The sequence below is a fragment of the Adelges cooleyi genome, unplaced genomic scaffold (genome assembly GCF_023614345.1).
Source record: "Adelges cooleyi isolate 19-005CV unplaced genomic scaffold, UGA_ACOO_1.1 ACOO_flye_CR_arks_rails_tigmint_CR_PRNA_30, whole genome shotgun sequence".
NCBI classification, from domain to species: domain Eukaryota; kingdom Metazoa; phylum Arthropoda; class Insecta; order Hemiptera; family Adelgidae; genus Adelges; species Adelges cooleyi.
The window spans coordinates 13,646,606-13,664,301 of record NW_026095971.1 but is presented as its reverse complement, the minus strand read 5'-3'; the positions used below and the strand labels follow the sequence as shown (position 1 = coordinate 13,664,301).

General features: G+C 27.4%; 1 protein-coding gene across 3 annotated transcripts; it reads left to right on the top strand.

Moving 5' to 3' along the window:
• The first annotated feature begins 3,616 nt into the window (after nucleotides 1-3,616).
• Nucleotides 3,617-17,437, top strand: LOC126838099 (uncharacterized). 3 transcript variants are annotated; one of them, XM_050572227.1, is made up of 20 exons: nucleotides 3,617-3,949; nucleotides 5,581-5,984; nucleotides 6,080-6,303; nucleotides 6,369-6,669; nucleotides 6,739-6,835; nucleotides 6,911-6,960; nucleotides 7,028-7,138; nucleotides 7,639-7,749; nucleotides 7,822-8,100; nucleotides 8,185-8,453; nucleotides 8,519-8,726; nucleotides 8,804-8,930; nucleotides 8,998-9,217; nucleotides 9,286-9,411; nucleotides 9,638-9,766; nucleotides 9,834-9,919; nucleotides 9,990-10,111; nucleotides 10,290-10,366; nucleotides 14,727-14,812; nucleotides 15,467-17,437. In XM_050572227.1, exons 2-20 carry the CDS (start codon nucleotides 5,633-5,635, stop codon nucleotides 15,603-15,605), a joined length of 3,114 nt encoding a protein of 1,037 aa, XP_050428184.1. In that variant the 5' UTR covers nucleotides 3,617-3,949; nucleotides 5,581-5,632; the 3' UTR covers nucleotides 15,606-17,437. The 3 variants fall into 3 exon arrangements, with proteins under 3 accessions (XP_050428184.1, XP_050428183.1, XP_050428185.1); XM_050572226.1 differs by having other exon boundaries at nucleotides 3,618-3,949; nucleotides 6,369-6,835; nucleotides 15,467-17,436; XM_050572228.1 differs by having other exon boundaries at nucleotides 3,619-3,949; nucleotides 6,369-6,835; nucleotides 7,822-7,932; nucleotides 15,467-16,785.
• The last annotated feature ends 259 nt before the right edge of the window (nucleotides 17,438-17,696 follow it).

Below are 17,696 nucleotides of genomic sequence, written 5' to 3'. Positions count from 1 at the left end.
TTCTGTACCAAGATACTTAAAGCTATGTACTTTTTCAAATGTGTACTCTCCGATCTGTACATTCCTTGTCTGATGTATTTGTGGTTGTTCTCTTGTTATACACATATACTTGGTTTTGTTTTCATTTATTTCAAATCCTATTGTCTTGGCACTTCGTATTAATTCCTCTGTTGCTAGTTTTATATCGTCTTCAGTTTTTCCAAGTACTACGATATCATCAGCATACGCTAAGATTGGTATAGATTTTCCGACATCAATTCCTTTATATTTATTATGTATGCTTCGAGCTACCACCTCCAGTGCGATGTTAAAGAGTATAGGAGAAAGTGCATCACCCTGCTTTAGTTCAACTGTGGTTTTAAACTCTTCAGAGTGTACTTGTCCGAATCTTACTTTGCATCTTGCTGTTTCTATGCACATTCGGTGCTCTTAATTTGGCTGGTATACCAAATAGTTCTAGATGTTTCCATAATGCTTCTCTTTTAACCGAGTCATATGCTTGTCTAAAATCCACAAATAATAAATGCAATTTCTTATTGAATTCATAATATTTCTCTATCAGTTGCTTGAGCGTGAATATATGATCAATTGTTGATCTTCCCACTAAGAAGCCACTTTGGTAATCTCCTATAATATCTTCTGCATATGGTCGTAGGCGGTTAAGAATAATGTTAGAGAGAATTTTATAAGTCGTACATAGCAAGGATATCCCCCTATAATTACCACAGTCCATTGCATCTCCCTTTTTATAAATTGGGCATATAATTGATGTATTCCAATCCTCTGGCATCCTTTCTATCATCCATACTTCTTTTATCACATTCCATATCTCTATTTTTAGATTATCTCCTCCATATTTTAATAATTCCGACGCTATTTCATCGTTTCCTGCAGCTTTATTATTTTTTAGCATTTTAATTGAAACTTCGATTTCCTCTAAACTAGGTTCCTTATCTTCTGGTTCTACCGATATATACCCGGTGTTTATTTGGGGTACATCAATAGTCCTGTTTAGTAGGTTTTGGAACACTATTTTAAAATCCCTTGCTATTTCTGTTTCCTTGGTTATTAGTGTTCCGTTCTTGTCCTTCATGATGGTTGTTTTTAGCTTATAGGTTCTTGTTAGCTCGTTGGTTTTTCGGAAGAAATTTCTTGAATTTATATACTCCTCTTCTATTCTCCTAATTTTTTCTTCTTCCCATATTCTTTTTTCTTTTCTGATCGTTCATTTAACCTCTCTCTGTTTTTGGGCTAGCACGTTCCTTTTCTCATTACTATTGTCTTTGATTACTTCCATTTTCGCTTTATCCTATTTTCTATTGCTGTTTTACACTTCTCATTAAACCATGTTGTTACTTTTTTCTTTGTTCTGTAGCCAATTTATCTCGTTGCTGCCAATGTGATAGTTTTTTTGAGGTTATTCCATCTATTCTGCTCAGTTTACAGTCTCTCATTTAGTTGTTTTATTATTTCATCCTTGTACTTTTTCCGCGTTTGTTCTTCTTTAAGGCTTTCTAAGTTTAGTTTTTTTTGTAGTTGATAATTTTGTTGTCCATTCTCTGGGTAGTTTCACCCTAACTATAGCCCTACATTTACATAGTTTACATGCTATTACATTTTTTTTTAGTTTTTAGCCAAGTCAAGTAAGTGTAGTTAGTCTAATAAATATATCAATAACCTTAATACTATTTCTGTTTCTCGACAAACCCGTGAACCCAATTCCAGGGGAATTAAGTTCAGTGGCGTGGAAAGTTTCTTGGAAACTGTGATGATTATCTGGTTGGTTTTGGAGGGAATGTAGCAGCGACTCCTTAAAAAAATATATTTTTGAAATCATCTCTACCCTGACGGCAATAAAAAACTACAAAAGAATGAGGTACCAATGTTGGGACAAACCTACATGTGATCCCTATAGTTTAGCGTTAATTGAATGGTATTTCTCAGAAAATCACCCTTTAGTAAATAATGCTGCCATATCATTCTAATGCTGTTTTTTCAAGCGACACAGTCTGTTACTCTGTCAGAAGCGGTTCACAAAAGGGTCTGCGAAAGACCTTAGGAGAAGCTAGGGGTACGACGAAATTACTAATATCTTGTTTTTGTTATTGTAGCATATTAACGATTATGCAAATATTGATGCCGTGCTAAAAATAATGAGATAGACTAGCCGGACTTTAATGTACAATATGATTATACAACCTGGCCCAACACGTACGGAACTCTCGGGTCTGAGGCAGGAGTAAAAAATAATAGTATATATTTTACAAGTTTGCACAAAACCCGTTTGGTTGTGGCGACAACAACAATGACAATAGAGAACATAATATTGTATAAATTATAGTTCATTACATCATATTAACATCAACCCGCAAATATCAAATCTTTCCTCCCTCTGAATCTCCCCGTCAACCCACCGAAAAGACTCTAACGCGATTGTCCAAGGCCCGAGCGATTTCCTCAGAATTCCGATAACAAATAAAGAACACGCATGCAAAATATCATTAGTTAAAAATAACTTATCACGCCGCGCCGGTTTACCGTCACTCGACGGTTTTTACAATCAAAACTTCAAGTAAAATTTCTTTTTTCAATCTTTTTATACATACATATATATATATATATTTATACTTGTGCTTAAACCGTGTACAGATTGTATGGCTTTCCGAATAAATATTTTTAAAACCGCTTGCCAAGTCGGGGTCGACATGTAGACGTTCTTGATTTTTAATTTTTTGAGAATTATTTAAATATATCTTTTGTTATTAAAGAATTATTTCAAAAAGTATGAAAATTTAGGGGAAGGGAAATGTGTTTTTATGATATACAATTTTAAAGTTTTGTAATGACTAACGAATGAACTAAAGTTTGAGATAAAAAAATTCTGGAACTCTTCACTGCACTTCAACGTGCCAAGGTAATTCCAATAAGTCACTAAATAGCAAAATCCGTTCATTGGTTTCAGAGATCTGCGTGGCTAAAGAAAAATGTAGCTAAAATTTAAAAATGACCATGTTTTTAATTGTAAGAAACTTAAATAATTTATAACTTCTCGATAAGCTTTCTAATGAGCCTAGAATGAACTTTTTATCACTTATCGTTTTATTAGTAACAGCTTTTTTCAATTTTAAACACAGATATATATAATAAACTAGATTGCTAACTAGCGATACGAATTGAAGCCGACGATCCGCCATTCTGGTGGGATTTATGTGTGTTATCAATGCATAAAATATTTATCTGTATATATTATTATATCAATATTATATATAAATATCTATGATTGTTAAAAACATATATTATTCTCACGTGATAAGGTTCTAATTCCCACCAAGATGGCGGAAAGTGGCTGCTTCAATCTTCTATATTGGTGGCATGTACAGTTAGCAATCTAGTTTATTATATTTATATATATATGTGATTTCAAATCACTGAATGTGTTAGGTTAGGTTTGAATTATTTATTATGTTTCACAACTAGTGTAAACAATAAAAAGGTGAGAGGAGCGTGGAGTGTAGCGGTCTTATCTATTCTTGAAGTTGCGGTCAATTGTAATGATAATATTGATAATGGACGAAATGTCGGTAACTAACATCCAAAACCAGATAAAAATCACTATTCTTCATTACTGATTACGGTGCACGCATAACGCGGTCTTCTGCACGATGCTCAATATTCTCGTTTGCTGGGTTAGTGTAATTATTTTAGTAGTAAATAATTATTAATTATTATAAAGTCAGTTATAAATAAATTGTAATTAAACTAGTAGTTACCAATATAATGTTTATCGCAAATGTAAACACATGAAGAATAATTTCAAACAGTGTTTCTGCCGTTTTGTTTATAGTTTTAAATCATTTTGTTTGGCGGCGGTTGTCACACACAGACGTGTTCACGTTTCCGTAAAACTCGTTGGAATATTGTATACATACCCGATATAGTTGTATCCATGGTAAGTTAATTATTATTATTGTATTTATTTATAAATACTTTTTTGTTATTAAATTAACTTTTTAAATTTTATTGATTAGTGTTTAAATTTCCTTATACATTCAACATTATTAATGTGTTTGGGTTTAAAAATACTTTTATTTAAAAGATTTGTGAGTATAAAATTAAAATTAATACATAAATGTTAAACTTTATAGTAGTACCTATGTAAATTAAGTAGAGTTTTACTTTGCTTGGTTCTCCCTGTTTTTTGCAAAATATTAATGCTAAATTATAGTGTTTATATATGTTCAATATTTATTAGAAATCTATAGAGTTCACTAAATTAAAAGTTATAGCTACTAAAAGTATCTTTAGTAATGTAAATATGTTCCATTCCAGTTAAAATTTGTATTATGGGCTTTTATTAGAACAACCTAAGAACTTTGGAAATTATGAATACAACCTAGGTAGGTCTGTTCATCAGAAAATTAATATGTCGTTACCAATGTATTTTTATCGTTAAAATTAACTTAAATTGTTCTCAGAAATGTTAAATTTAAACTTTTTCTAGATATGTTGCAAATCTTATATATTAGGTATTTCAAAAATGTCTTTTTCAACTTAATTAATAATACTACTATTTATTTAATTATTTATTGTCATTTGCACCAGTTATATTTAAAATGTGTGTATAGTTTAACCTTAGTTTCAGTATTGTTACACCATTAATTCTAATTAAACTTATAATCTATTTAAAAAAATATATTTAACTCCCATTAATTAGTCTGAATTAATGGTAGGATACCCAAAAATATTAGATATTTTAACTTAAAACAGAACTCAACAAGCCACACTGACCTCTTCTTAAATTGCTTGATTGTAGAACAAAAACAACTTAACTAGCTTAGTTCAGCTAAGTATTAGTTAATATGCTCACCTATTTTAAAAAATTAATATTAATTTACAAGTTTGTGTTGCTTCTATGGCCTCTGCATATTTTCCCCTAACTTTCCCCTATATGGTGTAGTTGTTCAGGGGTAACGGTTAAACCTCTTCAAAATCAATTTTTTAATCAGACCAAAGTTCGACACCACACAGGTCTTAAGAAGTTTCATAATTTATTTTTAAAATTATAGTAGTACTTCTGGTTTTAACTTGCTTAACTAAACTATTTCTTGAGTTGGTTACTTTCTTAATAACTATTATTTTAATTTATCAATATTCAAGTAAATTATTCTTGTTGTATGTGTCTATCAACCCTGACATAATAAATGTGTGATCTTTTTTATTATTACCCAACATATTTAAAATCGTAACGTAATGTATGCAAAATAAACCTTTACTAAAAAGGTAAACTATTATACTAATTTAATTTTGAATAGTTTGATCTGATCTTTACATTTTGTTTAATGCCATCTATAAATGGTATTCTATATCAGTATATCAAAATGTCAAAGTAGTGTGCCAAGTATACTTTAGACATACCATTACCATTACCTAACTATTGACCTCATTTATAATTTAAAATGCGTTTTGGATTACTTATGTACATTGCTGTATATTTTAGTTTTTAAATGTATTCTATAAAGTATATGTAGGCATTCTAATGTTTTTTATTATTGAAATGAAACGTTTATTATTTTGTTGCAGGAAGTTTTAGTCTAATTTTATTGATATAACACATTTAAAAACCAAAAAGCTAATGATGAACAATACAAATTATTCAGTTTTGACCAAAGAATTGATTGCGCGCCATGAACATAATGAAAGTTTGCCAGAAAAATGTTTCTGTCCCTTATGCAATGTACATATGAGTAAAATCAAAAGAGGCCGACCCCTTGATGCCCATCAAGACAATAATGCTTACTCATCTGATGTAATCAAAGAACGATGCTGTGCTGTAGATCGAATGCCATCTCTTCATGCTAATTTACATGTAGACCATAGTGGAGAAAGATTACTGAAATTAAATCCATATCCAGTATTAGATACTGATCCCACTCTAGAAAATGTAAACTATGTTAATTCAACTTCAAAACCTATGCATTCAATAAGTAAGATTATGTTTCCTAATATATTACGCTATAAAGTAGCTCAAAAAGTAAAACTAATAAAATGATTTACTTATTTATTTTTTTATTTTTTTAAGATAATAAAACAAAAGAGCTTAAAACTCAATCTAATATTAATAATATTGAAGCCATTGGTAGACACAAAGAGCATTACCAATTTCATAATGAGTCAAGACATTGGGAAAAAAATGAAAATGATTTAGATCACAATGAATTTGTTAATGGTGATCATTACAATTATATGGCAGCTAGAAAGTATGATGTACACTATCGACAACCTTCTGTTCACCGTCAACGAAAAGCAAGCGATTCAATAAAATCAAGCTTTTATACAAATTATTAATATTTCATTTCTATTTTTTTTAGATTTTGCCAATGGTTCCTCCTAAATATCTTATCCCTACTAATTCAGTCCAAAAACCTGTTGTGATATCTTCGACCACTAATGGTTATATGAATGGCCAGGTTCATAAAGACTTTTCTGATACTCCTAAACAAAAAGTTATTGTTAACCCTGTTCACGAATCATCTAATGGGTCTATTGATGAGTCTAAAGTAACGTGCAAAGTAGTAAATAACAACCCAAAAGTTATCATCAAGGATTCTCAGAAAATTGTGAAAGAAACTACTGTGCTTTCAAAAGAAGTTATCAAAGAAGCTAAAGAAAGTAATATCAACTACCATAAAAGTACAATCAACGATCAAATTAATAAGAACAATGTTATATTTCAAAAAGAACAATCAAAATATCTTGACAATAATAGTCAAAGTCTAATTTTTAAAACAAGAAAGGGTGTTAATGCTGTTAATGGTACTCCTGTTCAATCTGTTTGGTGATTTACATGTTTATGATGAATTATTAACTAAATATTTAACAACAGTAAATTTATTGTTTTTTTAATTTTTAGTAATTGGGTGCATGATTCTTATGAATCCCCACAAGAAATAGTATCTGAAAGTGAGTAATATTTTATTTATTTTTTAATTTAATATTCATTTGTTTTTTTCTGTATTACTTGTTTTAGATGCTAGACAAGGCTTAAAATTGCATGTATCAAAATCTTTTAATAAAGACTTGGATCTCAACTTTGTGAGTGAAGAAACACACAAAACCGTTTTTGACCATTTATTTTCCGGTAAAAAACAATTTCTTATAATAAAATTATAACAAAATATATTATAATTCATATTATTATACAATTATATGGTTGTGTTGGGAGGTAGATACAAAAATAAACATAATGAATGTATCGGAGATAAGAATGTTAGGAGAATGATGTGACAAATAAAGATAAGAAAAAAATGTGTACCTAAAGATAGTATAGACGTGGTTTTGATAGGGGACATAATGAAAGTAAATAGATTGAGGTGGTCTAGACATTTTATGAGGAGAGGGGAATGAATTTGTAACAGTAAGAATGGTTATGAAAATCAAATTAGGAAGAAAAAAGGGAAGAGGAAGGCCGAAAAAGAAGGTGGATGCGGTTGAAGACAGCTTGTGTTACAATGATGATGTGAGAGATTGTGTCGAGTTAAAATTTAGGACAAGAGTATGACTAAATAATTAGAATAAAGGCGAAGGATATGATTATATTATTTTATTATAATTATGAAAAGTAAAAAAACAATGTTACAGATATTCAAAATGATAAACATCAAGAAAATGTTAAACAACATTCAGCATTAAGACCTAGTTTGTTTTCGAATATGCCTCCTTACATCCGATTTTCTTCACATGATATCAAAGGTATTTTTTATTCAAACATTATGTAAAAATAAATATCTATCTATTAGATATATATCACTTTGGTTTTTATAGGTGAATCATTTCCGTTGCCATTGCAAAAAGTACTTAAATGGAAATTAAGCTCTATCACGCCAATCGTAGTTCGCCGTACAGTACAAAATAGTGGTTTTAAATTAGTGAGAAGTGAGCATAGTTTTATTCAAAACGCTTCTGATCTTTCTGATAAAACTAATCAATCCAATCAAAATATGAATTCCTTACAAAACCATTATGGTATTACACCTCCTATTGTCGATGCATTCTGCGGTGCTGCTTCTTCTCCTAATGAACTAAAAATGTTACCTCATTCTCGTGAGTCTGTGATATTCTTTCCTTTTCTTATCATCATTATTTTACTTTAACCCAACATTTTCTAATACATTAAAATATTTTTAGAATCTAACGATTGGGTCGGTACATGGGGTAAACATATGAAATCGTTATGTTTTAAAACATTGCGTGATCAGCAAAAGCTCAATCACTTTCCGGGGACATTTCAAATTGGACGTAAAGATAGATTATGGAAAAACTTACATCGATTGATGTTAAAATATGGTAAAGAACAATTTGGCTTTATACCGACATCATACATATTACCTCAGGAGACTCGATTATTACGGCAAGTTTGGGAAAAAAATGATGAAGACAAGTGGATTGTCAAACCGGTATTTTTTAATAAGCAGTTTTGTAATACAATTTGTTGTTAATAATCCTTTTTTAATTATCATAGCCAGCATCTGCTAGAGGAACGGGTATTCGTGTCATATCCAAGTGGAATCAGATACCAAGAAAAGTACCTTTAGTGGTACAACGATATATAGATAATCCGTACTTGATTAATGATACTAAGTTTGATTTAAGACTTTACATACTTATTACTTCAATAAATCCTCTTCGGCTGTATTTATACGATAATGGACTTGTGCGATTTGCCTCTGGTACTTATTTGTTTAGATTTTTTTAAACTAAATAATTATTATTTTCATCATATTCATTAACTAAAATATAATTGCAGTTAAATATTCATCTGATCTAACTACGATTTCTGATCGTTACATGCATTTGACAAACTACAGTATTAACAGACTGAGTAGCCAATATACTCAAAATGAGGATGCGGATGCCTGCCAAGGCCATAAATGGTTACTTGAGAAACACTGTTAAATCATTTATTGAACTTTTAATCACATTAAGCATTTAACTTTGTAGGACGTTAAGATCGTTATGGACATACATGGAAAAAGAGCGTAAAATTGACGTTAAAAAATTATGGGATAGTTTAGCAGACTTAGTAGTGAAAACTGTAATCAGCGGAGAATCACCAATGGGACAAATGTGCCGTTCTAATTTAAGTAATAGATATAATGCGTATGAACTATTCGGTATCGATGTTCTATTCGACGAATTTCTTAAGCCCTGGATATTAGAGGTAAATATAATTCTAAATTTTATATGTATTCATATGAATAATTATTACTTACAATTACACGATGTTAGGTCAACATATCACCTTCACTGCATTCGTCTTCACCACTTGATTTAGCAGTTAAAGGACCTTTAGTAAAAGATTTAATGAATATGGTTGGTTATCATGTACCCAATAAAATGTCTCCTACTACTCATGTATGTATTATAGTTCGTTTTTAATTGTGATTAATCTTTAAAGTTAAAAATTACAACATTTGTTTAGCTTTGATACAAAACTGCAAAGGTATTTTGAAAAGAAATTTACAACTGTGTGGGTTTTTTTTGTGTGCTTATTTAACACAACTGAACATGCTTGTTCTACATTTTTCTATTTGTCTTTCTTGTTTTCTGTAAATGATATCACTTTCAATTATGCTTCTAGAATGCGTTGCTCAAGATGTTAGGAATTAAGTCACCTTTGTGTTATGACAAAAGGTTGTACACATTTAATTTATCCACCAAAGAAAGAGAAAAACAAGATTTCTTTATTAATTTGGAGTCTAGAGAAGAAGTAATTTGTATATTTTTACTTACATGTATATTCTATGTAGATTATATAATTGGTTTTGAATTTTTAGTATATCAACAATATTCTTGATGAGTTAATGCCAGATGATATTCGTCACCTTATCGAATATGAAGACGAGCTTACTCAAGTTGGATCGTAGGCTATTTTATAATATTATTGTATTTTTTATTTTTTATAATTTTTAATTACTTATATTGGATTTTAGATTTCAAAAAGTTTTTCCAACAACAAATTCTCATAAATACCACCAATACTTTGATGGTCCTAGATATTACAACATGTTGTTTGACGCCTGGGAAAACAAGTATCATGATAAAAGAGAAGAAGGTAATAGAATAAAAACCTTTACAAAATTTAGTAAAAAATAAAGACATATTTTTTTAAATTTTATAATATATAAAATATTTTAACTATTTACATGTAAATTGTTTTATCTTTTTCTAACGCATATTATTTGAGTTACTTTTACCTTTATATATTAATAATATATTTGTTGAATTTACAGGTATTGCTTTGCTAGAATCTTTCTGTCAAATGAAAACACATTTGGAGGTATCGGATGTCGAAGAAGACCAATCAAAAGTATAAAATATTTATTTTATTATATTTAGTTAGTTAAATGAGAATAATAGGTATTAATACTTTTTGACACTACAAAAACAAGCATGTTTCAGCAGACAAACAAAAAACAACACTTCCTTGATTATTCAAACTGAAGTGTGGTTTTTCCATATAGAGTGTCAAATTTTGTTAGGGTGTCAAAATATACTAGTGTCAATATCATTTAAAATCATGATTATTTTAAAAATTTGAATACTTTCTTCCTTCACATATTAAAACAATTACATAAATGAACAACACTTTTGTAGAAAAATAAAAATAATTTAATTAAAAACAATTCTATTTATAAAAAATATATAATTCTTTTTTATACTTTTTGACGTCATTTAATATTAACTTAAAAGATACTTGGAAAACCTTTTGGAAGTTTAATCATTTTTTTTAACTGTTTACTATTTAAGTTAAACACATAATGACATATATGCACTAATAAGTTATTTTTATTATTAGTATTCATTATTTATTATTCTAATTTATCCCTAAGCAATTACACTTATGTAACAATAAATATTTAAGACTATTTTATTACAGCACTATTATTTATATAACTTATATTCTAAATCGTAAAAACATTCATAGCTAATATAATCTCTCTCTCTCTAATTCATGAAAAAGACTAAGAAAAGAAAAAGGACAATTTCAATAGTTAAATGTTTATATTTTGTTCAGTAGATATGCTTTTAAAATACAATGTGACTGCAATACAACTTCAACTAGATGATGGAGGTCATATCAATGAGGTCGCTAAATTCTCTGTAACATTGCCAGATTTATTTAAAATAATTAGTACCATAAATTTAGAACCATTTTATTCCGTTTTTGGCAATAAGTTATAATTGGGGAGTAAACATTTTTGATATAACTACATTAGCTATGACATAAAATAACTTTAAAAAAAAAGAGAAATTAATTAACTACAAAAAAGTACATATTTTTTGTTACATTTTTACTTATTATTCTTATTACCAGCCTGGCGATATGTACTCTTAATGAAAGTTCATCGTATTTTATGGTCTAGTTTGCATATTAACCACTATAATCATTAGTGATGGGAATCCGAAAATCCGGATTTTCACAAAATACGCTATTTAAGCTACTTAAAAATCATATAAGTGTTAAATAATTTTAAAATAATAAGCCTGTATACCTAAGTAAATTTTTTTTGATAAATATGTAAAAATAAAACAAAACACTAAAAAAACATAAAATGCTTTTGGATTTCGGATTTGTTAAATCCATCGGAGCATTGTATAGACAAAGTTAAGAGTTTTTTTTTTAAATTTTTATCAACACATTTTACTTAGGTACACATCTTTATGTTGTAATAGTATTTAATATTTATAAGATTTTCAAGTGATTTAAATAGCATTTTTTTTTTTATTAAATCCGGAGTTTTGGATTCCCATCACTAATCATAGATACACACTATGAGTATCTCTATACATTATTACATTTGTACACAATATACTAACATATCATGTACAAACATTGGAAACCAAAAATAAAATAATTGAAATTGTGATTTATCTTCATGATGTTCAAACGTTCCAACAAAATTGTATAAATGCACTAAAAATTTGAGCACTAAGCCATCTATATAATTACCAGGGGTGGCCACTAACCTTAATTTTGAGGTTTTAATTTTCATCAATCTATTCATTTGCATGACTTGAGAAAAATATTAGTTACCTTTATAATTATCATCGGTTTTCCAAATTCCATTAGCCCATAAAATTCATATTTCAGTTTGCATTGTCCGATAGGTGAGAATACCAACAACCAGACACAATGAAATGCTTTGAGATAATGATAGACATGTGAATCTTATACACCTATTTAAACACAGTGACGATGACGACAGTGTTGTTATCAAGGGGTATCAATATTTTTATTTAATGGGAAACTGTTGTAAAAACCGAACAATATTAAATTCAAACCTTTACAACATCATATAGCCAACAAAGAGATTTAAAATAATTAAAAAATTCAAACGCTAAAATTACTTTAGATTTTTTGTCTACATTTTTATGGAATTAAAAACACTCGTTTCCATTTAAAAAAATTAAGTCCATATTACTTTTACGTACAAGTGATGAAGGTAAAAAATGTCTAAATATTGAAAAATATAGTAACATATTTATGTACCTGTAAGTATAGGAAAAAAATAATTTTCAAAATATTCATATTTTACGAGAAAATGAGTGTCTTACATTAGATGGATCACCTGTTATTGTTATTAATATTTACCATATTTACCGTTGTTAATAAATAATCTATTAAAAATAATTGCTTACTACCTTGGCCTAGATAAGCACTTTTCATTTGTGATTTATATGGTACCTCAGTCAGTATACAATTTATTTATATCCAAATGCTTGTTGTATGACACTGGCTCATTTACTGTTCAATTTGAAATTTAATGAAATCACTTTCATACAAAAAGATTTTTGTTTCCATTACAAATCTATTAAAATTCAATTTTTTTTTTGTGATCACATTAATGTTCAAATGTGTAATATATTACTAGTTTTAATAAACCATACCATGAGAGAGTACTGACCCTTTTCAAGATATTTAAGTGTATAATTTTCGAAACTTGTTTTTTAATTTGATATTATTAGGATACATAAATTTGTTGTTTATTTAAAAATTATTTATCTAAGTTGTGTATTTAACAGAATCCATTTTTTTTCAATATATAATATGTAAAGAAAGTAAAATTTAAATATTTGCCAGAACGGATAGTATTACGGAAGTACAGGTACCAGTACTGGAAGTATTTTTTAATACTTTTTACCTAACTGATATATGAGTTAATGTTAAAAAATTTTCGGTTATTTACAGAGTAACTAAAAAAATTAATTCAATAAACTAAATTATTATAATTATAAATACTATAATTGAAATCAGATGCTTATCCAAAAAAAAAAAAACTTAAATTTTAACTAGTAGCTATTTTATTGATTATTACTCAATTACCTTTTAGATATTTATCATTTATATTGCTATATTGTCTTTTAGAACACTCTTACGTTAACATTAATTTTTATCAATTTTATAATATTTTATTCTTTTCTAAATTATTAAGGACCGAATTATGTGGTGCATCAGAAATGCCTATTACACCTTTAAAACTCTTAAATTTTGTAAGTAGGTGCATAATCAGATATCCAATTTTAACAGCATGATGTGAATTAAAAATGATTTTTTTTTAATCATATATTATATTATAAATATAACTAAAACGTAGCACATTTTATTGGCAGCCTAGATAATTTGGTTATATATATTTTTTTTAATTATACGTGTAGTTGTATTCTGACAATAATTTACTAATATTAGTTTATTAATTGGACATCAGGGATTTATGGTAATTTAGTATTGTGAAGTATTTATGACAACGAACAAGAGTTATTAATTATTATCAAAATTGTTTATTCTATTAACATTTAGTATTTTAATGTTTAACAAATAAAAATATATATCTAATAAAAATGAATAAAACCCTTAAAAAATATTTTATAAGATAACTAAATATATGTTTTTAATATTAAGTCTTAATAAATAAGTATGACAAATTTAATAATACAGTATTGAGAATACTACTCTTATTATGTTATCTTAGATTTGAATAAATTGTAGTAATTATTTTAGTTAATATTGTGTACATTTTAAGCAGTATGTAGTAAAAAAAAGGTTTTATTTTTAATAACAATAATTATACATTGCCTTAAATAGTTACTAGTTAAGTTGGTGAATACTAAGCAATATTTTAAAATAATTGTTGTTATAATAACACGCTATGCTTAGGGGATATTAGTATTTAAACACCAAGTGAAATATGTACATATGTATCCTAAGCTATGGGTACATACAAATGGGTAATGTGTAAAATTATAAATATATATATATTTAGAAAAAAGAAATATTAATGATTAAGACTGATTTAGCATATTTAGCTGTGGTTTTTAAGTAGTGATATATAAATATATTCTAGATTTTACCAATACAAGATGAAAAGTAACACAATTTCATAATGTGTGACATATACATTGTTATGTATTATAAATTATGTATTAACTATTATGACTTTCCAGTTAAGTTATAAGAAAGTAAAATCTTTAATATTAGTTTTACTTGTTTACAAACCTGCATTATAATTTGAAATTGGCATATTTTAAATTTTATACATATATATATATATATATTTATATAAAGTAATTTAGTAAACTGTTTTGGTTATTACTGATTATTTAGTTGGTTAACACAGAACATTTATTTCCCAATTGTAAGTTATTATTATTTTTTTTTTTTTTAACAGACTTGCGAGACCCTCCAAAGTACAAAAATGGAGGTTGAGAAAATGGCCAGTAACATTAATGCCGACCATCATCAAGCAGTTATCAGGTAATCTATTTGCCGACAAATAATGTGTGTTATTCTAATTTGTGAAACTGTTGAAACAAACAAGATTAAAACAAAATATATGTAATATATAATACAATGCTTATTATTATTAGTTTTTTTTACTTTTTTTTTATCATATATTTGCTTTTATAAATGTAATAATGCGTTTATAGAAATGTATTTATTTCAAATTTACCACTTGGGTAAAAAATTATTTTCAAGTGTCGTGTTTTAAGTATGCTGATTGACTACTGGTATTTTTCTTATTATTATTTATTAGTACACCATAGTAGTGATATGAGTTAAACTTATAGTTTAATTATAATTACACTTTTTTTTCTCCAACCAATGGATGATATGCTTGATCATACAAAATATAATTAAAAAAAAAAAATGTTACATGTTTTTAAACAATCTATGTTATACACAATATACCAATTAAAGCCATATTTTATCTATATGAACATAATTTTTATTTAGCGATGATGTATAAGCAATGTACGCATGTTGATTTGTTAATGAATGATGTCTCACGTTTATGTATATATTTATATGTTCTATCCTGTGATGCATGCCGCACTGTTTTGTTGATTTTGGCGCTTTGGTTGTGTATTCCAACATGACATTTATACTGGTCTCATATTTGTCTATCAGTCATTTTTCAATGTCTGCTGCTGAACGTCGCCACATGGTATACACATCGATAACCATGTCTGATGAAGGAGACTGGATTAGTGACGATTTTCCGTATGATGATACAACATCGGCTACCGGTCATCCAATGGTTTCCTGATATATAACTATGTTAATTAACACCAAACAAGCCATTACGTCGAATAGAATACGTCTTGTTGGTTTTGTTAATGGTTTTTGGACTTGGCTAAAAACCTACGTTAGCTGAATTTCTTTTAATTTTAATTAGTAGAAAAAATAACTGAAAGTATAGATAATTTACATAGAAGTAGAAACGTGCCCGAGCCAAATTTTCATTTTTTGCTTTAACAGAGATAGTATTACACAGTTCAACATTTTTTTTGTCAGATGAATTGCAATTAATTATAGGTATTTGATAGCGCTGATTTCAAAAAGATGTCTATTTGCCCAATTGGCTTATAGTAAGACTTGATATATGGCACATACAAAATTCAAAAATCTTTATATAAATCGAATATAGACCAATGTTTAAAAATAAAGTATTCATTGAATTTCATTCCTTTTTGGAGGAATGTAATATGAGTGCATTATATGTATTTTTAAGTCTTCACTCATGAATAGATAAATTTATTAGTTTCACTGGAAACAAAAAATACTGCTAGTTTACACCTAAATACACCTGTACCTATAATGGTAGGTACAATGTACCTATATATACATATACACATGTATACCTATATATACATGACAAAGTTTTAAATACTTATACCGTTTAATTGTATTCAATCCAAACCAAAACTTGTTAAATGTTTTTTTTATTAAACCAGATTATTTTAACTATTAAAAAAATATGTTCGTTTAAATGATTAAACCATTTTTTTTATATATGAAAGAGGTTAAACTACATTTAGATGGACATCAAATTTGATAACTTTTAAAAAAATTAATTTTTATAGGCAAAAAATGGAAATTTTGGCTAGATTGCTTGCCAATTTTTTTTAGACAATCTATAAGGGCTTCATATGCTACAATATAACTTATGATTTGTTTAAAAATAAGTCTTTGTTAAAAACAACCTTGTACGTACTCGAAATTTTTTGAATTTTTGTCTAATTTTACTGATTTTTTTTACAAGAGTATTAATATTATTTTATTATAATATTAAGTTGGTGTAAACTAGGCAATTTAATACTTTAACTCTGATGCTAAAGCTGACGTACTATTTCAATAAACAATAGCAGGAAAAAATCATTATCATTAGGGAAATTAAAGTGTGTTTGTAATTTATACATAGGCATATTATAATACAAAAAAAAGATAATTTATAAACGAATTATACTTAAGTTGTTATTTTTATCCAATGTTAGGTGTATACACTATATATGTTTACACTGCCATAAGTTAATTTATAATAAGTTTTTTATAAAATTGTTTTAATATATAGACTTAAAAATCATTAAATCTTAATAGAGATTCGAGTATTACTTTATTAAGAAGGGAGCCTAAATACGTAGAAAATTGTGTAGTTAACTTGTAGTAAAAAAGTAAGTAAAGGAAGTAGGAGTTGTACTGATTCATAAATTATAATAAGTATTAAGTCTGAAAACATAGCATGCCTCAGCCTGTAAACTTTTACTGAATGAATATTTACATTTTACAAAAAAATCTTTGTTAATAATAATTACTATGTTTTTTTAATATAATTTTATTTTACAAAATATATACCTTAGCACAGTGTTCTAAATTTAAATCATTATTTCGAAGTATAAAACAAACCAGTGACATCCATAGGTATTTTTATTTTTTTGCAAGACCTAATATTGGTGAAATTCTATAGCCTACATGTATCTAATATCGATAAAAATTTCATTAGGTACTTATTGTTTCATTTGTTTATATAGTTGGACAAAATATATGTACATAAAACTTTAAGACGATTAATCAATTTTGGATCAAAATTATATTTGTGCACTGCTAAAAAACAATTAGATTTATTATTTATTTTTTTTAATTTTAAGTAAATCATAGCTTTTCATTATTAGTTTATTTTTATTGTAAACAGCTCCACATTGAGGTTAAAAATCTTTACTGACTTATAAATCATTAATATGTATATAATAAAAGGATCCAATAAGCACACTATTAGATTATTGAATAATTACCGTTGTCTGAATTTTATAGTGGTATAATTTAAAAAAATCTTTGTAGGTACATTTTATACCAGAATTAT

Excerpts from the sequence above, each read along its gene's own strand:
- LOC126838099 (XM_050572226.1), top strand. The coding sequence starts at position 5,633 with ATGATGAACAATACAAATTATTCAGTTTTGACCAAAGAATTGATTGCG. Across the intron at positions 8,101-8,184 it reads AAAAATGTTACCTCATTCTC|AATCTAACGATTGGGTCGGT; the intron begins GTGAGTCTGTGA and ends AAATATTTTTAG. Across the intron at positions 10,367-14,726 it reads TCGAAGAAGACCAATCAAAA|ACTTGCGAGACCCTCCAAAG; the intron begins GTATAAAATATT and ends TTTTTTTAACAG.